This window comes from Anomaloglossus baeobatrachus, chromosome 10 (genome assembly GCF_048569485.1).
Source record: "Anomaloglossus baeobatrachus isolate aAnoBae1 chromosome 10, aAnoBae1.hap1, whole genome shotgun sequence".
Classification (NCBI taxonomy): domain Eukaryota; kingdom Metazoa; phylum Chordata; class Amphibia; order Anura; family Aromobatidae; genus Anomaloglossus; species Anomaloglossus baeobatrachus.
This window is the reverse complement of record NC_134362.1, coordinates 18,444,348-18,469,787: the sequence shown is the minus strand read 5'-3', so window position 1 is coordinate 18,469,787 and position 25,440 is coordinate 18,444,348. Positions and strand designations below refer to the sequence as shown.

The 25,440-nt window shown below is 44.5% G+C and overlaps 1 protein-coding gene across 1 annotated transcript in view; it reads right to left on the bottom strand.

The window, feature by feature from the left end:
• Window positions 1–4,568: 4,568 nt before the first annotated feature.
• The window catches only part of CD44 (CD44 molecule (IN blood group)), a 57,760-nt gene continuing 36,888 nt past the window's right edge, over window positions 4,569–25,440 (bottom strand). Inside the window, exons 2-8 of the mRNA XM_075326325.1 lie at window positions 22,807–22,966; window positions 19,533–19,672; window positions 17,352–17,426; window positions 14,566–14,907; window positions 12,824–12,958; window positions 11,920–11,998; window positions 4,569–7,705 (exon numbers count right to left, since the gene is read on the bottom strand). Of these exons, the coding sequence (XP_075182440.1) occupies window positions 7,495–7,705; window positions 11,920–11,998; window positions 12,824–12,958; window positions 14,566–14,907; window positions 17,352–17,426; window positions 19,533–19,672; window positions 22,807–22,966 (1,142 nt within the window). The 3' untranslated portion in view covers window positions 4,569–7,494. The remainder of the gene's footprint in view (window positions 7,706–11,919; window positions 11,999–12,823; window positions 12,959–14,565; window positions 14,908–17,351; window positions 17,427–19,532; window positions 19,673–22,806; window positions 22,967–25,440) is intronic.

Sequence of the window (25,440 nt, the reverse complement as noted above, 5' to 3'; positions counted from 1 at the left end):
AAACTCACTGTTGATATAACAGAGCCCAGCAATGTAGCAGAATTAAATTTGTTATGAAGGTCACTTTTGCTGTAGTCGAGCCCAGCAACATAGCAATATTGAGTATGTCAGAAGTCTATTGATTTAGCTTCGCCCAGCAACATAGCAGAATCCAGCAATGTAGCAATATTGATTATTGAGTATGTTAGAAGACTCACTATTGATTTAACTTAGCCCAGTAACATAGCAGAGCCCAGCAATGTAACAGAGCCCAGTAACATAGCAGAGCCCAGCAATGTAACAGAGCACAGTAACATAGTAGAGCCCAGCAATGTAGCAGAGCCCAGCAACATAGCAGAGCCCAGCAATTTAGCAGAGCCCAGCAACATAGCAGAGCCCAGCAATGTAGCAGAGCCCTATAACATAGCAGAGCCCAGCAATGTAGCAGAGCCCAGCAATGTTGCAAACCTAAGTACAGAATGTCAGGAGACTCACTATGGCTAAGTTTAGTAGAATGAATGATAGAATAGAGAATACTTAGTAATGGCTTGCATGCCGGCTACCTGAATACTCAGATGGCTTGCCACCACCTGAGCCAACCTGTAAGGTTTGAGTGTGTGAACGGCCATGCAGACGTCCCCATAGGGCCTTGCATCTATCACATGCCATGGTATTGCTCAGGAAATCAGGAAGAACTATCACAGCCATTATAAAAGCCAAGGCAGGGAATGCAGCAGCCATTTTGGGGTGAATCTAGATAGTGAGAGAACGTCACAGCTCACAACTTAGAGGTAGGGAGAGAAAGCCATAAAACACTGAATAAACATAGCAGTAATAAACAGGTACCATCCATAGTTATCCATAGCTGTATTTGATGACATTACTTCTGTAAACCTAGTGGGGTCTCCCACTCAATGGCATTTATATAGTTGTCTTATAGGCCCTTTACCATTGACTTAGTAACTTTAAACCTACCCAAAAAATGTTTGCCCTTTATATTTTTATATCCCTTCCAGGCATATAGGAAAGAATTTAGAGGCTTTTAATAGTGCCGACTAGTCGAGGCAAAACTGTGAGCTACTGAGCCCCAATGTGAAACATTTAACAGGGCCTTCACCTACATGGATGAAGTTGTCTTTCACATATCATGGTGGATGAGCTAACATCCTGAGAAGATTTACCTGGGTGTCTCCCGAAATTCTACAAATGCCAGGAATTATTACAACATGGCACAACATGCCATAGCGTGCCAGAAAGGACAGGAATGCCAAGGATGTAATGATAAACAGTTTCCTAGCCAAGAAAAGATACTTAGTAACAAGATGACTTTGCAGAAGATCTTCTTCATTAGGATCAAAGTTTAGTTTTGGAAATTTGGTCCACACCAATATTTCATGAAAGGTCCATGACCCATGAATGGACCTTTTCCAAAATGCCAATTATAAGAAGTAGTGTCATGGTTCTGATTTCCTGTGTTCGGTTCTCTTGCAGAGCTGATGCTCTGTGGTTGTATTGTGCTCCGGTGGACGGGTTGTTTTGAGTCCTGCATTGGTGCTGGGAGGGACCTATTCACAGGCACCTCGTTCCTGGTGATTGCTCTGCTTCATTAGGGAGCAACCTACCCCGGAACGCAGCCATTCGTAGTTCCTGTTCTGCAGTTAGTGTTTCTGGCTCCCATAAGTGAACTTTTCTGATCTTGTCCCACGACCCCGTTCCCTAGTAACCTTTCTTCACCCATGTCCCTGACTATCACGATACCCTCTGACTCCTGACCTCCGGCTCGTAGCCTGACCTCGGCTCTGTTTTCTCCCTGTGTTCCATACGTAATTTCCTGGCTCCTGACCTCCGGCTCATACTCTGACCTTGGCTCCGTTTTCTCCTTGTGTTCCATATGTGACTTCCTGGCTTATGACCTCTGGCTCATACCCTGACCTCGGCTCCATTTTCTCCCTGTGTTCCATACGTGACTTCCTGGCTTATGACCTCCAGCTCGTACCCTGACCTCGACTCCGCTTTCTCCCTGTGTTTCATATGTGACCTCCTGGTTCCTGACATCTGGTTGGTTCCCCGACCACGTCTCTGCCAGCTCCCAGTTTCCTGTTGTGTCCTCCTGCTTTCTGACCCCGGCTAGTTTGACTACTCATCTACTGGTGTTATCTAGTGACATCTAGTGATAGACCATCAAAAGGAGCAGGTGTTGCAACCACATGACAAATAATGGTGGTTGAGGTTTCCTCCATGGAGGCAGGAATTGTCATCTTCTTCGACCAGAAACTTTGGCGACGGTAGAGATAAAAACAAAATGGACCTTCTGTCTCAAAGATGGACCTTCTTGATGTAGAAGAAAGAGGCACAATGTGAATCACCAGTGCCCCAGTACGAAATCTATAACAGGGGCCACCACGCAGCTAACATGGGTTTTTAGAATACCGATATCTTGTAGTTTTGGTAACATGAAGAAGTTAAAGTCTTGACTGGAAACACCCAAGACAGACAATTTTTTGAGAAGGGTTTAGAGAAACCCTGTCTCTGTCACCCAACGATAGCTCAAAATGTGCAGGGATTATATCCCAAAATTGAAAAAGTCCTGGCAAATGAGAACTATTGGCTGTTATGGTCTCCTACTGTGGCATCTGATCCTTTGGTGTCACCAGGGTCAGAGCGTGACTGCAATCTCTGCACAATAAGCTGAGAAAAGTGTATAAATCCTTTAAAGAGCTTTCCAATGATAGACCCCAATGACATGTCAACCAGACACCATAATGGTTACTTAGTTGGAAAATCAATAATGAGGACCACTACTGAGACGGGGCAAGTCCCGGTGTTGGCCACCACTCTGCTTAAAGAGAACTGATCATTTGCTATAAATTTAGAATTTAAATTATCTGATGTAAACGCCGCTGTTCTCCTGAATCCGGAGTTGTTTTTCTTTTGGTCCTACGCCTCTCCGTTCCTGAGATATGGCCCTCTTTACCGTGTATCCAACTGGGTGTGGTTCGCAACTCTTCCCGTTGGGGCGTCTTTTTGTAGACCACACCCACTTAGCAAAAAAGACTAAATGCTCATACAGGGAATAGAGAGCTATATCTCAGGAACGGAGAAGTGCAGAATCAAAAGAAAAACATCGACGGCTTAAGGAGAACAGCGGCTTTTACCCCATGCAAAAAAAAATGTACATATTTATGGCAATTGACAGATCCCCATTAAATCCAAGGGAATAGAGGGCTATATCTCAGGAATGGAGAGGCACAGAAACAAAAGAAAAACATCGCCGGATTCAGGAGAACATCGGCATTTACTCCATGCAAAAAATTACATATTTATGGAAAGTGGCCAATCCCCTTTAAATCTACGGGAATAGAGGGACATATCTCAGGAATGGAGAGGCACAGGAAGAAAAGAAAACCAATGCCGGATTCAGGAGAACAACGGAATTTACCCCATGCAAAAGAAATTACATATTAATGGCAAGTGACAGATCCCCTTTAAAGCCATGGGAATAAAGGGCCATATCTCAGGAATGGAAAGGTGCAGGAACAAAAGAAAAACAACGCTGGATTCAGGACAACATTGGCTTCTACCCCATGCAAAAAAATTACATATTTATGTCAAGTGGCAGATCCCATTTAAATTCATGGAAATAGAGAGCCATATCTCAGGAAGAGAGAGGCACAGGAACAAAAGAAAAACAATGCTGGATTCAGGAGAACAGTTACATTTACACTAGGCAAAAAAAATAAATATTTATGACAAGTGACAGATCCCCTTTAAATCCATTGGAATAGAGGGCTATATCTGAGGAATAGAGAGGCACAGGAACAACAAAAAAAAACAACGCCGGATTCAGGAGAACATTGGCCTCTACACCATGCAAAAAAAACCCATATTTATGGGAAGTGACATGTCCTCTTTAAATCCATGGAAATAGAGGGCCATATCTCAGGAACGGAGAGATGGAGGAATAAAAGAAAAACAACACTGGATTCAGGAGAACAATGGCAAAAAAAAAATAAAAAAAAATACATATTTATGGCAAGTGGCAGATCCCCTTTAAATCCATGGGAATAGAGGGCCATATATAAGGAATGGAGAGGCATAGAAACAAAGGAAAAACAACGCCGTATTCAGGAGAACATTAGCTTTTACAACATGCAAAAAAAATTACATATTTATGGGAAGTTGCAGATCCCCTTTAAATCCATGGGAATAGAGGGCCATATCTAAGGAATGGAGAGGCATAGGAACAAAGGAAAAACAATGCCGTATTCAGGAGAACATTAGCTTTTACAACATGCAAAAAAAATTACATATTTATGGGAAGTGACATATCCCCTTTAAATCCATGTAAGGAATGGAACCTAAGCATTATCTAGAGGACTCACTCAACGTATCTTCCACAACACATTCATTGGAGAGATGGTCAGGAATAAGTATTAGCTCTACTGAATAGTATCATGATCTGTTGTCTCCAGTGACCCTAAAGGGTTGTAGGTCCCAGGAATATAAGAAGCAGCAGGTAGAGGTGCACTCCAATTTTCATCATCTACACAGTTTATAATAACACTTTGAAAATGGAATATAGTTCAGTCTAAACGTGTAAAAAATATTGCTTTATTATCAATGCTTTCACCTGAAATTGCAGAAACTAAGCTACCCAGTGACATGATAGAAAACCAGCCGCAACTGGTTTATATATGGCATATACCCATCAATCTTCAAGGCCCTACGGAGATGTGCAAATCTGAGGGATAATAATAATACCTTTTGGCGCCAATGGAATTTGTTGAAAGGGTTAAATAGCTAAAAGATAAATTACCATGCAGCATTAACATTAATTATGTGCAGCGACTCTTATCCTCATTTACAGACATTACAGGTTGTCAAACTTTTCCATTGACTTTCATTGTTACATTGTAGACAGAATATACAGAAATATATTATGTGTTTTAGTGTTTAGTGTATTATGTACAACAGAGTAATAAATAAGATAAAAGGGCTGAACCCAAAAGTGGACAACCCCTTTATGGTCAAAAGTTGAACCCATGACCAAGAACACAGACCGGTACTTAGTACGTGAAGGATAGGTTAAGATTAAAGTGAAAAATATCAACTATTTTTTGGATTTATGATGAGAACGGAAAGCATTTAAGGAATAGAAAAAGCCTTGTGCTGTGTATATATGTGTATACTGCGCAGGAGGGCGAGCTCTTGTATCGTGGCTCACTACATTCACACAACCTAGATGACCAAACCTTTGCCCAACGTAATGCAACTTTTGACCATCTTCCAATGACTGCAACACGTTCTCGAGCCCCGATTTTATGACAATCAAGTCTACTTGTGAAAGCAACAAACCCTCGTGACAAACTACTGTATCAGTGAAGAACATCCCCATGTCACGATCCTCTGGGCTACACTTGCCATCTATAATCTTCTTCTTTTTAGCCACAATTTGTATTATACGGTCAAAAAACCCAAAAATGTAAAGTTTGATCAATGGCATTGAAAAAGTTTCATAGGCTTGTATTTTCTGAAGATCTTCATCGGCCAATGTCGGAAAGTTTATTCTGTAGGATTGAGAACATTTATATATACATACATAATGTAACACATAATTGGAAACTCAAGACAACAGTGTCTTTGAAGTAGGAAAGGCTACTCTATTGGATAAACTATTGGAAAGACCCAAAGACCATTCCAGAGGATAAACCATTAGCGTGAACCTTTGACCATTCCGGAAGATGGATCATTGGAGTGAACCACAGACTGTTGGAGTGAAGCTCAGATCACTTCAGAGGATGGACCATTAGAATGACCCTTAGACCACACCAGAAGGTGGACCATTGGCATGATCTTCAGTCCAATACAGTTTATGGACCATTGATGTGACCCTCAGAATACTCCAAAGTATGGACCACTAGTGTGATCTTCTGATCAGTTCAGTCACTGGATCACTGGTAAAACCCTCATTAAATGGGACTTTGGCATGATCCTCAGACCACTCTAGTGGATGAACCATCTACATAATTATCAGCCTACTCCACTATGCGAACCATTTGATGTCACTCTCAGACCACTCCAGTGATTGAGGCAAGGACTATCAGATCCCTCCACTGGATGAACCATTGGGGTGACCTTCAGACCACTCCAGTGATTGAGACAAGCACAATCAGACTACTCCAGTGGATGAACCATTGGTGTAACCATCAGACCACTCCAGTGATTGAAGCAAGCACTGTCAGATCCCTCCACTGGATGAGCCATTGATGTGACCTTCAGTTCACTCCACTGTATGAACCATTGGTGTGACCATCAGACCACTACAGTGATTAAGGCAAAAACAATCAGACTACTCCAGTGGATGAACCATTGGTGTGACCCTCAAACTACTCCAGTGATTGAACCAATGATCCTCAGACCACTTCACTGGATGAATCATTGGTGTGACCCTCAGACCTCTTCTTCACGGGATGAACCATTGGTGTTAACTACAGTTTTAGAGGATAAACCATTGGTGTAACCTTCAGACCACTCCAATGGATGAACCATTGGTGTATCCTTCAGACTACGCCATTGTAGGAATCATTGGTTTGGCCCATATACCAATGCAGTGATTGACCTAATGATCCTCAGACCACTTCACTGGATGAATCATTGGTGTGACCCTCAGACCTCTTCTTCACGGGATGAACCATTGGTGTTAACTACAGTTTTAGAGGATAAACCATTGGTGTAACCTTCAGACCACTCCAATGGATGAACCATTGGTGTATCCTTCAGACTACGCCATTGTATGAATCATTGGTTTGGCACATATACCAATGCAGTGATTGACCTAATGATCCTCAGACCACTTCACTGGATGAATCATTGGTGTGACCTTCAGATCATTCTAGAAGATGAACCATTGGTGTAACCCTCAGACCACACCAGTGATTGAGCCAATGACCCTCAGACCACTTCACTGGATGACCCATTGATGTGAACTTCAGTCATCCGTTACATTCATAAATTTTGCTTGGGGAAGATCCGCTGCATATACAAATCTTTTTTCTATAAATATGGGATTCTCTGTCCTATTTACATTGTACCTTAGATCTAAATATGTTGTGGAGCTAATCACGACTCTTGAAGCCTATAAACTATCTAACCTAAATCCACTGAGCGATGCGAATCAGTTTCACTGTGTTTGCTGCTATTTCTGAACCAAGCGTTTAGTTGCACATTTTTGCCTCGTAATTTTTTTGCACATCTCAGGCCTTCATTTACCCGCCCTTGACTCCAATAATTGCTGCAATTTAAGAATCCCATCAATACGAGCCATGAGCAGTGGAAAGGGTCTGTCTTCGTATAACACTGGGGAGCCAACTATTTTTTGGCATGATTTGCAAATTGGCAAAGTAGCAACACAGGGTCCTATCAGTGGCTCTTAATATTTTATAAGTTCAGTCCCACTTCTTTTCATTTTGCAATAGAAATCCCCCGTAGGATTCATTCTGGGGGATGATGAGTTGACTAGACCCCAATTTTCATGTCCACGTCTTTTGTGTTTCTTATCTCGTCTTGCGTCAAAGCATCACTTTCTCCGAGGTCATTGGTTTGGTCTCGAGACACCAGCTGCACCATCTCCTGGGACTTCAGTGTGTCCCCATTCTGTTCCATGATAACGCCATCTTCTAAAGTAGTTTTGTTACCATTAATCACCAACTTCTTCTTTTGGCCACACCTGCGGAGAAGATGGATTTGGTCATTATGAACATGATGGGAAAAGACGATATTTATGAGCCATCAGGCATAATTTATGAACTATGGACATTTATAGCTCATGAAGCATGAATTCCCCTAGGCCCTTAAGTTATGCTTATGGTGTCTTGGCCCTTGAGGCAAGATGTGAATATACGTCTCTACCTTCATACTTGCATTAACCCTTGTTGGCTGCCAGATGAGTGGCAGTGGTTTATTCATGCATGGAAAGGCAACATGGCCGATCCCTCTGTTGCTCGACAGCAGATATATGGGAAGAGTCAGGAGGTGGATGGCACCAACATTGGTAAGTATTGTTCTGTTTAGTCTAATGTGCAAAGGCACCTTATCACCATATCCTAGTCTGGTGGAGACAGTACCATGCTAACCATGACCTGTATCTGGGGTCAACAATGGGCTCAATAATGAGACAACCATGCCCTGTATTTGGGGATAACCTTGTTCTGTATTGGTGAACTAAGCATGGCCTCTATTGGGGGCTACTCATAACCTGTATTGGGGGATACCTATAGCCTGTTTCGAGAGCTAACTATGGCTCATATTGGGGACAACCATGCCCTGTATTGGTAGAAATCCATTGGATATATTGGGGCTAACCATGCCCTGTATCTGCAATTAACCATGACCTGTATTGGGGCAAATCTGTATACCGTAGGTGTTTTAACCATGGCTTGTATTGGGGAATAATCAAGGCCTGTTTCGGGAGATAACCATAGCCTGTATTGGGGCTAGCAATGGCCTATATTGAAGATACCCATTCTCTGTATTAGAGGCAAACCATGTCCTGTATCTGGGAATAACCATGTCCTGTATCTGGGAATAACCATGCCCTGTATCTGGGAATAACCATGTCCTGTATCTGGGAATAACCATGTCCTGTATTTGGGGCAAAACCATGGGCTGTATTGGCAAACTAACCATGGCTTAAATTGGGGCTAACCATAGCCTGTATTGGGGCTAACCATGGCCTGTATTGGGCTAACCATTGGCTATATTGGGGGCAAACCATGCTCTGTATCTAGAATTAACCATGCCCTGTATTCAGGGCAACCATGAGCTGTATTGGTGAACTAAACATGGCCTGCATTGGGGCGAACCATGGCCTGTATTGAGGATACACATGGACTGTAATGGGAGAAAACCATGGGCTGTATCAGGAGCTAACCATGCCCTGTGTTGAGGTCTAACCATGCTGTTTATCAGGGCTAACCATGGCCTGTGATACGAGCTAATTCGGGCTGTATTGGTGACTAGCAAAGGCATGTATTTGGAGCTAACCATGGGCTGTATAGGTGTTCTAATCATGGCTTGTACTGGGTAGTAACCATGGCCTGTATTTGGGAATAATGATGGCCTGTATTGGGGTAATCCATGTCCTGTGTTGGGGGATAACCATGGCCTGTATCGAGGCTATCCATGTCCTGTATTGGGGATAATCATGGCCTGTATTGGCAAATAAATATGGCCGGTATTTGGGGGATAACCATAGCCTGTATCGGTGTCTTTCCATGGGCTGTATAGGTGTTCTAATCATGGCTTGTACTGGGTAGTAACCGTGGCCTGTATTTGGGAATAATGATGGCCTGTATTGGGGCTATCCATGTCCTGTGTTTGGGGATATCTATGACCTGTATCGGGGGCTTTCCATGGCCTGTATTGGGGGATATCAATAACCTGTATCAGTGTCTTTCCATGGCCTGTATTGGAGGATATCAATAACCTGTATCAGTGTCTTTCCATGGCCTGTATTGGGGAATATCCATGGCTTGTATTGGGGATATCTATGACATGTATCAGTGTCTTTCCATGGCCTGTATTGGGGTATATCCTTGGCCTGTATTGGGGAATATCCATGGGCTGTATCAGGGCTATCCATGGCCTGTATTGGGGGCTGTATCAGGACTTTCCATGGCCTGTATTGGGGTCTTTCCATGGGCTCTATATTTGTTCCATCCTGCAATATGGCGGTGATATGACGTCAGGCCTCCATTACCCTGGAGGCCGGGGTGGGTTCCTGCAGAGCGATGTTCTCCCCACATGAGTGGAATAGTAATAATTCTGGCTGTAAGAAGTGGGATTATGAGGACATGTAATATGAAGTGTCATTTCTCTTACACTCGAAAAATGTTGAAAAATACCAATTATAACATTCCATGGAGAGTAATGTGGCCGCCGGAGAATCAGTGCGGTTTCCAATGTAATTTCTGCGATTCTTTTCTCAGGGACTTGTCTCATGTAACATGAAATGAAAGACATGTGTCCTGCCTAATAGAAAACACCGGGCCGACATACCGGAGATACCAGCAGTCCTCGCTTTCACAAAGTAGACTCGCATGCCGACCCCAAGGACGGGGCCGTGGAGCGATCTGCAGTGCCTGCCTAAGAGAAGACCCCGAATATCGAGGGCCACATAAACCTACAAAATACCCGTCTACTGCTATAATGAGAATATTTTATTTCATTTTTAATTATTCTGTTCTGCAGTGATCTCATTCTCTGTGCTGGAGGCTTATTTTCTTTTTCTCCTCTCTAATTGGTGCCTGATGAACATCTGACACATGAGACTGGGCTGACTGGTTACAATATGCCCCATCTATTTCTGGATAAGGGACGTGCATACTTATACCAGCATCTCTCACCATAGGGGTCTCATCGCCTGTTCACAAAAACACTGCTCAAAAAGTTTGTGAAGAAAAAAAAATTCTCTTGCAGCCACATCAGTGAAAAAAAATGCTACGATTTGTAGCGCCGGCATCCCTACAGGGGTCCCGTTCTCCCCTCCTGCCGTGTGGCCCTCTATGTGCTCTCCTGCCTTCCTCCCCTCCCATCTTAAAGGGTCGCCATAATATTTCAAGGAAATGCCTCCCAGCCTATGGCTAAGAGGCAGTGTGTATTTAAGGCACCCTCCCATTAGGGGAGGTGCCTGTACAACACCTTGAGTTAGCAGTGTTCTGGTTGTCTAGCTAGTTGTCAGGTCCAGTTACCTATACCTGAGTCTGCCCTCCAATACCTACCTGTCATTGCCATGCCCACCATACTTGTCTGTCCCTGCCGTGCCCACTATACCTGTCCATAGCCGCCTACCTCAGTCATCCCGCCTGTTCCTGAGTCAGTCACCTATACTGGGGGTCAGCTGCCACAGTCCCAGTCCCTGCCCTGGGAGTGGTACCTGGTATCCGCCTCATGGTGGGCGCTTATTTAAGCTTCTCCTACTAAAAAGTCCAGTGGGTCCTTTAATCCCACTTCCTGCCCCTACATCGGGCACGAGGGTTACATATTACCTAATAGTGCTTCGTCTTAGGCTTTGTTCACACTGAGGGATTTTTTTAGGTCTTTGAAACCAGAACAGAAACCCCTTCAAAAAATATTCTTGTGTGTAAGAGGGGTGTCTTTAGATTAGTTTTGCACCAATTCAATCATTTTTGGAAGTTTTATTTTTATCTGAGGGTTTGGGGTTTGGGATTCCTTCAGGATCTACTTCCATCAAGCGACATGCACTTTTTGTTTCCCATTAGGTATTAAGTGAGGAAAGAAAAAAAGCTAAAAAAAAACAAAAACCCAACCTCCTTATGTGAACAGAAAAGTGGATTTCCCAAAGAAATGAACTGGAAGAGTTTTTCAAAAAGTTTTCCGGAAAGGATCCACTCCGAAAACGCCAAAACCTCAGTGTGCACACGCGGTTACTGATGATTGCTGACCTCAGACAATCCAGGAGCCGATCTGTCGGACGGCTGCTCATGTAAACTGGGAAAGGGATCGGCTTTTCTCGTTCTCTGCAGACTCTTAAACTTTTTGCAGTTCTGCTGTTTCTAATCAGGAGCGTGAAACTCGTTCCAGATTCCGAGGGGCCGGAGACGTTTTTGGCAAATGATTTGTGTCCACAGAAGCAGAAAATTCGGGAACTGCAGGAAACTCTGATGGATGCTTCCTACAGAACCTGATGTTTCCCTGGTGTCCATGGTGGAGGCTTTACTATATATTTTTGCATCATCACTTGCAACTGCCTAGTCGTGAAGGGGTTGCATGACATTCTTTTCCACCTAAGGCAGCGCCACTCTTATCCACTGGCTGTGTTTGGTATTGCAGCTCAGTTTTATTGCTATAATATAGGACGAGAGTGGTGTTGTTGACGAAGGAAAGCAGCCATATTTCGGTAATGTTTAGGCTGTTACTTACAATTTGCGGGCGTTGAGGGCGATGCAGACGGAGAAGATGAGACCCAGACAAACCAAGGAGACGCAGACGATCAACCACTCTGTGAATTGCAAAAATATTATGTTTATAGTTTTTGATCTGATTTTCCTATGTTAGAAGAACAAGGATATGAAAACCAATGAATATTTGCCGATTTGACATCGGGGCAGTACGCGGCAAAGTTGTTAAATCTCCTGGGTGCCATCAGATCCCCAAAACCTGGTTTTCCCGGAAGGTGCCCAACGCTGGGATGCATCATCATCAGACGGGAGCCAATCACTGAGCTCAGCGACTTGGCTAAATGAATGACACGAGCCGCTGACCTCACCTGACCTTGGGGCTATGGGTACGCAGATACTTCTGGGATTGAATGTTTAGTAGGGTCTGACTACTGGCAGCAGGTCCTGGTTATGGCTGCACCGTGGCGCCCCCTATGGTTTCGGCCTCTTATGGTGGGCTACTTACTGGACACTAAACTATTACTTGGCTCTCATCGAAATCAATGCACCTTCCTAATTTTGTAGTTTTTTGGTCCTGAGAGCCACCCAGGACACCACAATGGGAGGGCTTGAAACTTGTCCAATGGACGCCTAATATTGCAATGTTGCCCCATTGACTTAGGAGTCTCCCAATTTCAGTTGTTGATCACTTAATGAGGGGTACGACCTCTTTAACTCCTACTGATTCTGAACTTTCTCTGCTCTGCGTCCCCAGCACAGGGTATAGTCGCAGTCCGATCTCTGCACAACCAGTGGCACCAGTGTGCAGGAACCAGGCGCTGCGACCCAGTCATTCTCATGATCTGTGAGGGTCTTGGATGTCGTATTGGTTGGCACACCGATTACACAGAAACATCTAAGATAAACTGCAACTTGGCGCTTCTCACCTGGCACCGCTGCTCGTCTTCGATGCTTGTTCCTAGCAGAGCCTGAATTTTCTTCCGCTGATCCTGATGGAGCCTCCGTAGTGTCAGGATCTGCATTGCTCACGTCCCGGTCACGTTCCAGCAAACGTATGTCATCTGTGGATGAAACACACAAGACATGATCATGGGTAACCGAGCATGCGACCAGTGCCCATACATGTGCCCGCTACTGTAAGATAGAGCACCAACAGTAATAGGTCAGTTATAATGGACCTTCATGGGTTTGGGTCTATACTAGAGTCCGTATAGCTGAGAACCTGTGTATAAAGGAAAAAGATGTGATGGTATACCGTGGACAGAAGCCGAATAAATGAGACAAAGGGTGGAAAATTGAGGCAGTGGACACCAATATGGCTGCCAGATAGGAAGGATCCCATGTACTCTAAAGCATTTATAGTACAAGTCGTCATGGCCTTCAGGTGCCAACTGGCTATAGGGATTTGGTAGATCTGAATTACATCCATTAATGAAACCCTAAAGGGGCGTCCCAGTGTCTGGCACAGACATATTTTACCTTAAAGGGGTTGTCCATTACTTTAACATTGATGACCTGTCCTTAATAGAGTCAGGACCACTGACTTGCCCCTTGTCTATCACAGATGGCACAGATGGCTCGGACTAGCTCCCCTGAGAAAAAAGGACCCCCTAGTCCTTCAGCTACCATGGTGTCTTCACAAGTGGCACAAGGGGATCCATGGGCACCTCAGGTTTCAGTCCTCATGCATAACCCGGTAAACCCATGGCTCTGATTTAGTCCAGGCTCTAACACATGGGGCCTAAACGTCCACCAAAAAACAACCCTAACTGAAAATCATAGGGGCAACTGGGGCATGTGCCACGTGCCTCATAATTGTATTTTTGGCATTAAAGAGTATGTACCAAGTTGAAAAGTTATCCCAGGTATCTGTGGCAGACTCGTGGAGAGTGAATGCAGTAAAGATGGGCATTGTCACCCTCTACTCCATTCAATGGGGACACCAGAAGAACTAGATAAGGGAACCTTTGTGACTTGGTACAACTTCTTTAATTCTCAGGTCATTAGAAACCGAAACAAAATATAACACCACGTAGTTGTGGAAAGCGCAAGAAAACAAGCTCGATCCAGTGGCTGGAAAACAAAGCGGAGCTGGATTTGATGTCTAGTGTACAAAGCCAAAGAGCATTGACAAAGCTTCACCTCGTGTGCTGGCCACAAGTGATGGACAAGCAAACCACTATAGTGGCAAGTGTGCAAAGCAGATTCGAGCCTTGGTGCAAGTACTTACTAAACTCTTACTCTATGGCCAAGTTCTCCACCACATGATGACCAACTAAGACAAAGATCAATTTGGCAATTTTTTTTGAAGGCAACATGAAGGCCCCCCTTCTTTCCCATGGATGGCCCATTTCGACTGAAGTTCATAGTTGGGCTCCACAATGTAGATGAGGCATTTTATACTTTTTATTTTCCAAAAATGACCAATAATAAATGTATGAATACTCACCTTTAATGTTTACCCAACTTGCCTAAAGAATAAAGGAAGATACTGAGATTTTCCCACCACCAGGATGACAGAGGGTCACCACCACCAGATAATAATCAACAGATCTACAAACTACTGCCACCACAAATCACGTCAATCATGCAAAGTGTCAGACCTTTGCACTGCTTTTGATTCACACACCATATTAAAACCATGGCCCGTGAACGGGCATCTTCCTACCATTGAAAGATCCCGTCTCTTGGTGAATAGTTGAATCTGTAGCTTCTCCATTGTCTTCAGAGTGGTTGAGAACGTCATGAAAGGTCTGGACTTCGATGAAGCCTTCTTGCTCATTAGTGTTATCAATATCGTCTCTGTGTCCTAAGCTAGGACTTACAGTGTTTCCTTCTTCTTCTTCTTGTAGGTCGATGTGATCGCCTGAATGTTCTGGGTGCTCAGTAGACATCATTGGGTCGAGAGTACTGTCCTCAACAGGACCTCCTTGCTCAGATAATGATGGACTTATGTCATGCCCAGGGTGAGTAGGACTCACTTTACTGGACGAAGAATCAATGACTTGTCCTAACGTGCAGGAAGAGAGCAAGGAGATACTTACTAAGACGTAGCGTTCCCTATGGAAATTTAGGGTCTTCTTATCCTTAATGGGCAATGGTCATCTACACATATTGGACAAAGCCATCGTAGAGGCTCAACAGTAACTAATACTTCACATATAGTACAGACAGACCACCATATAACATAGAAGGTGATTTTTGGTGACTAAATGAGCTACACATGAATAATACATGGAGCTATATATGATCAATATCCTTCTCTTCGGGACTTTGACTTCAACCGGCAGCCAGAGAGTTGTGAAAGTACACGTAGTAATCTGACTACTCAATTATGTGACTTATAGGACACCTACTACTCTATATTTGCTTTATAGATATTATCGGATTCCTAAAAAAAGATTGGGTTTGGACCTTGGAATTTTTTTTTCTGATGATGACCGTCATGTTACCTGCCTTGATATAGAGTCAAATGATTATTCCTAACATTGAAAATAATCACCTATCCACTGCAAAAAGGAATGGAGCGGTGGCAGCCATGCGCCATCTTTTCGTTAAGATGGAGATCTTCAGAGTCTCGTTCTTGGGATCAGAGGAGGTTAAATCATTAGGACCACCACTGATACTGAGAACAGGGCTCAGAAATGCTTTATAAGAATTAAGAGGTAAAGGAATGGAGAGGTGGCATACATGTGCGGTCATCGCTTCATTCGGATGGAAATCATCAGTCTCGTTCTCGAGATCAGTGGAGGTTGAACCATGGGGACCTCAACTGATCCTGAAAACAGGGCTCAGAAATGCTCCATTGGAATTCGGAGATGAATGAGTGGAGCAGTGACATGCGTGCGCAGTCATTGCTTCATTTGAATGGAGAATTTCAGAGTCTCGTTCTTGGGATCAGTGGAGGTTGAACCATCGGGACCTCCACTGATCCTGAGAACAGGGCTCAGAAATGCTCCATCGGAATTAAGAGATGAATGAATGGACCGGTGGCACGCATGCATGGTGGTCGCTTCATTCGGATGGAGATCTCCAGAGTCTCGTTCTGAGGATCAGGGGAGGTTGAACCATGAGGACCACCACTGATCCTAAAAACTGGGCTCAGAAATGCTCCATTGAAATTTAGAGATGAATGAATAGAGCTTTGGCACGCATGCTCGGTCATCCCTTCATTCGGATGGAGATCTCCAAAGTTTCGTTCTCGGGATCAGTGGAGGTTGATCCATTGGGATCACCAGTGATCCAGAGAAAAGGGCTCAGAAATGCTCCAACAGAATTAGGAGATGAATGAATTCAGAGGTGGCATGCATGCGCGGTCAATTCAGAGCCCTTTTCTCTTCATCGGTGTTGGTCCCAAGAGGTTCAACCTCCACTGATCCCATGAACGAGGCTCTGAAATTCTGTCCAAATGAAGTGATCGAAGCACATGCGTGCCACCATGTCATCCACTCTTGCAGTGGATAAATGATTACTTTCAACTTAAGGATTAATTGTTTAACAACTATGTAATGCAAGAGAGTGGCACATCTGCCAGAGTATTTTAGAGCCCTGTTCTCCAGATCAGTGGCTATCCCTGTTGGTCAACCCCTCGATAGAACGGGGCTCTAAAGTGAATGGTCATAATGGACCAGTGACCGCGCATGCTCTTCATTACTCCATTCTTTCCCTATGGGACTACTGGACAGAGCTTTGTACAGGTCCATAGACAATGAACAAAGCTGCATTCTTACAGAGCATTTCAGACCCCCTGTTCTCCGGATCAGTGGAGGATGTTGGGACCACCACTGATCCTGAGAACTTGGCTCTGAAATAATCCGGCAGAATGAAGTGATTGCCGTGCGTGTGCACCAATGCTCTTCTCATACTTTATGGGACTGTTGTGAATAGGTGATAACTTTCCATCTTCTTCAGCTTACCTTGGTGATCCTGTGCCCCAATGTACAAAATTGTGGCCCCCACGTAATGTACAGAGGTGGACTGGGCAGGGAAGGAAAGTGCCAGGAGGTATACTGGATAATTCTACGAAGTGGAGAAGGGGGGTGTAAAAAGGACCCGTCCATTGCAATCTAGGAACTGTAGTTTGGGGATGGCTGCAAATTACTGACACCCCCCAAATCAAAAAAGTATCATTGAGGAATGTGGTGTCTAAAATACTGCAAAATTGATCTAATGGGAATACACAGCCTTGGCATGAGAAACAAGCATTTAAAGGGATTTTTAAAACTTCCAGAACCCTTTGAAAATTTGGATACCTGAAGCCACCACTAGGGGGAGCTTCCTGCATACAGACTTACTATTGAGGTCAATGTGTAATATGTATGCAGTCAACTCCTAAGCTCCCCCTAGTGGTGACTACAGGGAGGCACAGTTTACTTATTAACTCTATCCAGGCAGGTAATCTGCAGCTCTCACTAGGACTTTCTTATCTCTCTCATCGATAAGATTAAGACTTACCTTCCTCAGTGGGGTCATAGGACGGCACGCTCTTATTTTGATAATCATACTGGTCACAGTTCTTCTCACTTGTTTCTACAGAAAGGTGAAAGCAGCAAATAAGTATCATCAGAGGATTTATGCCTAAATATGCAATATTAAGTGAATGAACCCTGCCCCGCGCACGGAAAGTGCGGAAATTCAATTAAACGTCCATCTGGTCTCTATGAAGCGCAGACATCCTCCAAGAAATCCCCTAAAAGTATCTATATAAACAACCCCCATCCTCCGTAGGCACAATGAAGTGACTGCTCCGTTCATCTTCTTGGGTTGTGACAGTGGAAACATCTTATTCTGATAGAAATAATTGTCCGCAGCTTTCCAAACAATGAAAAATTAGATAAATCTGAAGAAAAGGCCAGAGGGCGCTGTTCAGGTCTTAAAGGGGATGTTCCATAAACAACATATACATGACCTGTTCATAGCATTAGTTATAAAAGTGTAATCAATGGGGTCTGACTGCTGGGACCCCCACCAGTCATGGCAAAAATTCATCCCAAAGTCCCATTTGTGAATGGAGCAGTACTGGGCATGTGCGACCACTGCTCCATTCACTGTCTATACTAGTAGTGGTCACACATGCTCAGTACATTCACACAGGGGACTTTGGGACTAGTGCAGTACTGAACATGTGCAACCACTGTCCTTTCGCTGTCTATACTAGTAGTGGTCGCACATGCTCAGTACATTCACATAGGGGACTTTGAGACTGGAGCAGTACTGAGCATGTGTGACCAATGATCCATTTACTGTCTATACTAGTAGTGGTCACACATGCTCAGTACATTCACACAGGGGACTTTGGGACTAGTGCAGTACTGAACATGTGCAACCACTGTCCTTTCGCTGTCTATACTAGTAGTGGTCGCACATGCTCAGTACATTCACACAGGGGACTTTGGGACTAGTGCAGTACTGAACATGTGCGACCACTGTCCTTTCGCTGTCTATACTAGTAGTGGTCGCACATGCTCAGTACATTCACACAGGGGACTTTGGGACTAGTGCAGTACTGAACATGTGCGACCACTGTCCTTTCGCTGTCTATACTAGTAGTGGTCGCACATGCTCAGTACATTCACACAGGGCACTTTGGGACTGGTGCGGTACTGAGCATGTGCGACCACTGCTCCATTCACTGTCTATACTAGTAGTGGTTGCACATGCTCAGTACATTCACACAGGGGACTTTGGGACTGGTGCAGTACTGAGCATGTGCGACCACTGCTCCATTCACTGTCTTTACTAGTAGTTGTCACATATGCTCAGTACATTCACACAGGGGACTTTGGGATTGGAGCAGTACTGAGCATGTGCGACCACTGTCCATTCACTGTCTATATTAGTAGTAGTTGCACATGCTCAGTACATTCACACAGGAGACTTTGGGACTGGAGCAGTACTGAGCATGTGCGACCACTGCTCCATTCATTGTCTATACTAGTAGTGGTCGCACATGCTCAGTACATTCACATAGGGGACTTTGAGACTGGAGCAGTACTGAGCATGTGTGACCAATGATCCATTTACTGTCTATACTAGTAGTCTTACATGCTCACTACATTCACACAGGGGACTTTGGGACCCTCTTTTCTCCATCAGTTGGGGTCTGATCGCACAGAATTTTTGAATACGGGACAATCCCTCTAAATGGAATATCTATTGTTAAACACATTCTTGTATAGTTTAATTAAAATAGACAAAAAGTTATGTGTAGTTGGATTTAACTAGATACCTCCGTATTTTTGGAGTCAGAGCACCAAATCCTGTGTTGAGTTGAAATGTGAATATTCTGCCTTTCTGCCACTAGGGGAGCTCTTACTGCATGTTCCTTATACAATAAGTCTGTATGCTGTCAGCTCCTAAGCGCCACCTAGAGGCGGCAGCAGGGAGAGTCTTATGCAAAGTCTAAAAAAGACTATGGAGCTCGGAATAAGAAAACGGAGCAGAGACCACAAGAAGATGTAACTAGAAAGTGACCAGTGCAATCACTGATGGTTTTACCCATGACTGGTATAAGAGTCGCAACTTATACAGGATATTCCAGGGTCTCCATTATTCAGCTTAAATATTTTGGCAATGACCAGAGGAGTAAAGACTGATCCAATCAAGAAATACGACGGAACGGATCCAGTCACTGACCTGAAGCGTTGAAGCAGTAGACGTCATACCGGGAAGTTACATTAGTATGAAGCACAAAGACACCGATGTAGCCGGCTGCACAAATGTGATTACTGGTGGTGCGAGGGATCACAACCGTGGCGTTCTCTACCCAGCCATACCTGCGGAGAAAGCAAAGAGTAATGTCTGGACACAGTGACCTCAGCAGAATAGTGAGTGCAGCTCCGGAGTATAATACAGGAGGTAACTCAGGATCAGTAATGTAATGTATGTACACAGTGACTGCACCAGCAGAATAGTGAGTGCAGCTCTGGAGTATAATAAAGGAGGGAACTCAGGATCAGTAATGTAATGTATGTACACAGTGACTGCACCAGCAGAATAGTGAGTGCAGCTCTGGAGTATAATACAGGAGGTAACTCAGGATCAGTAATGTAATGTATGTACACAGTGACTGCACCAGCAGAATAGTGAGTGCAGCTCTGGAGTATAATACAGGAAGCAACTCAGGATCAGTAATGTAATGTATGTACACAGTGACTGCACCAGCAGAATAGTGAGTGCAGCTCTGGAGTATAATACAGGAGGGAACTCAGGATCAGTAAGGTAATGTATGTACACAGTGAATGCACCAGCAGAATAGTGAGTGCAGCTCTGGAGTATAATACAGGAGGTAACTCAGGATCAGTAATGTAATGTATGTACACAGTGACTGCACCAGCAGAATATTGAGTGCAGCTCTGAAGTATAATACAGGGGGTAACTCAGGATTAGTAATGTAATGTATGTACACAGTGACTGCACCAGCAGAATAGCGAGTGCAGCTCTGGAGTATAATACAGGATGTAACTCAAGATCAGTAATGTATGTACACGGTGATTACACCAGCAGAATGGAGAGTGCAGCTCTGGAGTATAATACAGGAGGTAACTTAGGATCAGTAATGTAATGTATGTACACAGTGACTGCACCAGCAGAATAGTGAGTACAGCTCTGAAGTATAATATAGGAGGTAATTCAGGATCAGTAATGTAATGTATGTACACAGTGACTGCAGCAGCAGAAAAGTGAGTGCAGCTCTGAAGTATAATACAGGAGGTAACTCAGGATCAGTAATGTAATGTAATGTATGTATACAATAATTGTACCAGCAGAATAGTGAGTGTAGCTCTGGAGTACAATACAGAATGTAACTCAGGATCAGTACAGGATCAGTAGTATAATGTATCTCCACAGTGACTGCACCAGCAGAATAGTGAGTGCAGCTCTGGAGTATAATACAGGAGGTAACTCACGATCAGTAATGTAATGTATGTACACAGTGACTGCACCAGCAGAATAGTGAGTATAGCTCTGAAGTATAATATAGGAGGTAATTCAGGATCAGTAATGTAATGTATGTACACAGTGACTGCAGCAGCAAAAAAGTGAGTGCAGCTCTGAAGTACAATATAGAATGTAACTCAGGATCAGTAATGTAGAGACTGCACCAGCAGAATAGTGAGTGCAGCTCTGAAGTACAATACAAAATGTAACTCACGATCAGTAATGTAATGTATGTACACAATGACTGCACCAGCAGAATATTGAGTGCAGCTCTGGAGTATAATACAAGATGTAACTCTGGATCAGTAATGTAATGTATGTACACAGTGACTGCACCAGCAGAATAGTGAGTACAGCTCTGAAGTATAATATAGGAGGTAATTCAGGATCAGTAATGTAATGTATGTACACAGTGACTGCAGCAGCAGAAAAGTGAGTGCAGCTCTGAAGTATAATACAGGAGGTAACTCAGGATCAGTAATGTAATGTAATGTATGTATACAATAATTGTACCAGCAGAATAGTGAGTGTAGCTCTGGAGTACAATACAGAATGTAACTCAGGATCAGTACAGGATCAGTAGTATAATGTATCTCCACAGTGACTGCACCAGCAGAATAGTGAGTGCAGCTCTGGAGTATAATACAGGAGGTAACTCACGATCAGTAATGTAATGTATGTACACAGTGACTGCACCAGCAGAATAGTGAGTACAGCTCTGAAGTATAATATAGGAGGTAATTCAGGATCAGTAATGTAATGTATGTACACAGTGACTGCAGCAGCAAAAAAGTGAGTGCAGCTCTGAAGTACAATATAGAATGTAACTCAGGATCAGTAATGTAGAGACTGCACCAGCAGAATAGTGAGTGCAGCTCTGAAGTACAATACAAAATGTAACTCACGATCAGTAATGTAATGTATGTACACAATGACTGCACCAGCAGAATATTGAGTGCAGCTCTGGAGTATAATACAAGATGTAACTCTGGATCAGTAATGTAATGTATGTACACAGTGACTGCACCAGCAGAATATTGAGTGCAGCTCTGAAGTATAATATAGAATGTAACTCAGAATCAGTAATGTAATGTATGTACACAGAGACTGCACCAGCAGAATAGTGAGTGCAGCTCTGAAGTATAATACAGGAGGTAACTCACGATCAGTAATGTAATGTATGTACACAGTGACTGCACCAGCAGAATAGTGAGTGCAGCTCTGGAGTATAATACAAGATGTATCTCTGGATCAGTAATGTAATGTATGTACACAGTGACTGCACCAGCAGAATAGTGAGTGCAGCTCTGAAGTATAATATAGGAGGTAACTCAGGATCAGTAATGTAATGTAATGTAATGTAATGTATGTATACAATAATTGTACCAGCAGAATAGTGAGTGCAGCTCTGGAGTACAATATAGAATGTAACTCAGGATCAGTAATGTAATGTATGTACACAGTGACTGCACCAGCAGAATATTGAGTGCAGCTCTGAAGTATAATATAGAATGTAACTCAGAATCAGTAATGTAATGTATGTACACAGTGACTGCACCAGCAGAATAGTGAGTGCAGCTCTGGAGTATAATACAGGAGGTAACTCAGGATCAGTGATAAGTAATGTAATGTATATACACAGTGACTGCACCAGCAGAATAGTGAGTGCAGCTCTGGAGTATAATACAGGAAGTAACTGGCTCTGTGTAGGATAAATATTTACTTTTTGCCATAACATTATAAAATGTAACAATCTGTGATATTTGGCTCCATCATGATGATCTGAGTGCTCGCAGTGTCGGGGTGAGTGGGGTTCACTGATTACGTATGGTTACTCCATGTAGAGCACAGTCCGGGAGTTGTAGACCGGTGATTGCACTGGATGATATATGAGACTGTACATTTTCGAGTTCCTCGGTCCCTCCACCTTGCACGGTCTGTTCGGTTCTGCCGGTGAGTCTGACCGTACCTGCAGGTCTCAAAGCCAATCTGGTGCGCGATGTCCACCTGCTCCTTGGTTGCAGTGATGGCGTCGAGTTCAGAGCAGGTCTTTTTGGCGTCTGCATAGACCTGACTGTACCTGCCGTCCTTCTCCACATGGAAAACACCCCGGAAGCGGCAGCTGATAACTGCAATCACACAAGAGAAAGGTGAAGTGAGTCACCGGAATCCAAACAATGAAATCAGACTCCTTACTGATATTTAGCATGTTATTCTTCAGGCCGGGTCTACTAAAGAAATGCAAAGTGCAGACCCCGGCAGACCCCGGCAAACCCCAGCTGACCCCGGCAATCCCTGGAAGACCCCGGCAAACCCAGGCAAACCCAGTCAGACCCTGGCAATCCCTGGCAGACCCTGACGGACCCCAGCAGACTCCAGCAAACCTCGGCAATCCCCGGCAGACACCGCCAGACTACTGAAAACCCCAGCAGACCCCGGCAGACCTCGGCAGACCTCAGCAGACCCCGGCAAACCCCAGAAAAAGGAGCCAGCACGATCTGAAATTTGCATGCATCATATAAAAAGTGCAAATTCACAGATTTATTCCAACTGTACTATAATAAAAAAAAATGAGATTTTTAGCAAATCATTGATCAATTCTTTGAGCCACCCCTGCCACGTCACGGCAAATCTCAATAGGGGGGTCCTACACTATATTATGTATTTCATGTGCCACGCGGCCTCCTAGATAAAGTTAAAAGCAGAACCATAATGGAGCCCTATTGAGATTTGCCGTGACGTGGCAGGGGTGGCTCAAAGAATTGATTAATTATTTGCTAAAAATATCATTTTGTATTATAGTACAGTTGGAATAAATCTGTGAATTTACACTTTTTATATGATGCATGCCATTTTCAGATCGTGCTGGCTCCCCTCTCTCTCTGGTTGTAGTTATGCTACATTGGTCTGGTGGCTGGTCACCACCATGCTATGCACGCCTGATCTTGGTTTGCAATGTATTCCTCCTGTTGGTAGCTGTACACATTCAGTTGCCTCACCCTTTCCACAGGCATTGCTAATTAAGCACCATATTTGGATCTGGTCCGCCTTTATCAATGGTTGCAGTCTGGCACTGGGAGGGTCAGTTCTGATATAGTCCTGGTATGTGTAGAGCTTGCTCCACATGCTGGGACCTGGGCTGGCCTCTATCCACAATTGCCTCATTTGCAACATAGAAGCGGCTATATACAGGTTACAGGTATGTGTGCTCCATTATGGTTCTGCTTTTAACTTTATCTAGGAGGCCGCAGGGCACAAAAAAATACATAATATAGAGTAGGACCTCCCTATTGAGATATGCCGTGATGTTGGCAGGGGTGGCTCAAATAATTGATTAATTATGAGCCGAAAATCTCATTTTGCATTATAGTACTGTTGGAATAAATCTGTGAATTTGCACTTTTTATATGATGCATGCTATTTTCAGATCTTGCTGGCTCCCCTCTCTCTCCGTCAAAGCCCAGCAGACCTCGGCAGACCCCAGCAGACCCCGACAGACCCAGAAGACCTCGTCAATCCTGGTAGAGCCCAGCATACTCCAGCAGACCTCGTCAATCCCGGTAGAGCCCAGCATACTCCAGCAGACCTCGTCAATCCCGGTAGAGCCCAGCATATCCCAGCAGACCTCGTCAATCCCGGTAGAGCCCAGCATACTCCAGCAGACCTCGTCAATCCCGGTAGAGCCCAGCATACTCCAGCAGACCTCGTCAATCCCGGTAGAGCCCAGCATACTCCAACAGACCTCGTCAATCACGGTAAAGCCCAGCATACTCCAGCAGACCTCGTCAATCCCGGTAGCGCCCAGCATACTCCAGCAGACCTCGTCAATCCCGGTAAAGCCCAGCATACTCCAGCAGACCTCGTCAATCCCAGTAGAGCCCAGCATACCCCAGCAGACCTCTTCAATCCCGGTAGAGTCCAGCATACTCCAGCAGACCTCGTCAATCCCAGTAGAGCCCAGCATACTCCAGCAGACCTCGTCAATCCCGGTAGAGCCCAGCATACCCCAGCAGACCTCGTCAATCCCGGTAGAGCCCAGCATACCCCAGCAGACCTCGTCAATCCCAGTAGAGCCCAGCATACCCCAGCAGACCTCGTCAATCCCGGTAGAGCCCAGCATACCCCAGCAGACCTCGTCAATCCCGGTAGAGCCCAGCATACTCCAGCAGACCTCGTCAATCCCGGTAGAGCCCAGCATACTCCAGCAGACCTCGTCAATCCCGGTAGAGCCCAGCATACTCCAACAGACCTCGTCAATCCCGGTAGGGCCCAGCATACCCCAGCAGACCTCGTCAATCCCAGTAGAGCCCAGCATACCCCAGCAGACCTCATCAACCCCGGTATAGCCCAGCATACCCCAGCAGACCTCGTCAATCCCGGTAGAGCCCAGCATACCCCAGCAGACCTCGTCAATCCCGGTAGAGCCCAGCATACTCCAGCAGACCTCATCAATCCCGGTAGAGCCCAGCATACTCCAGCAGACCTCGTCAATCCCGGTAGAGCCCAGCATACCCCAGCAGACCTCGTCAATCCCGGTAGAGCCCAGCATACTCCAGCAGACCTCGTCAATCCCGGTAGAGCCCAGCATACTCCAGCAGACCCC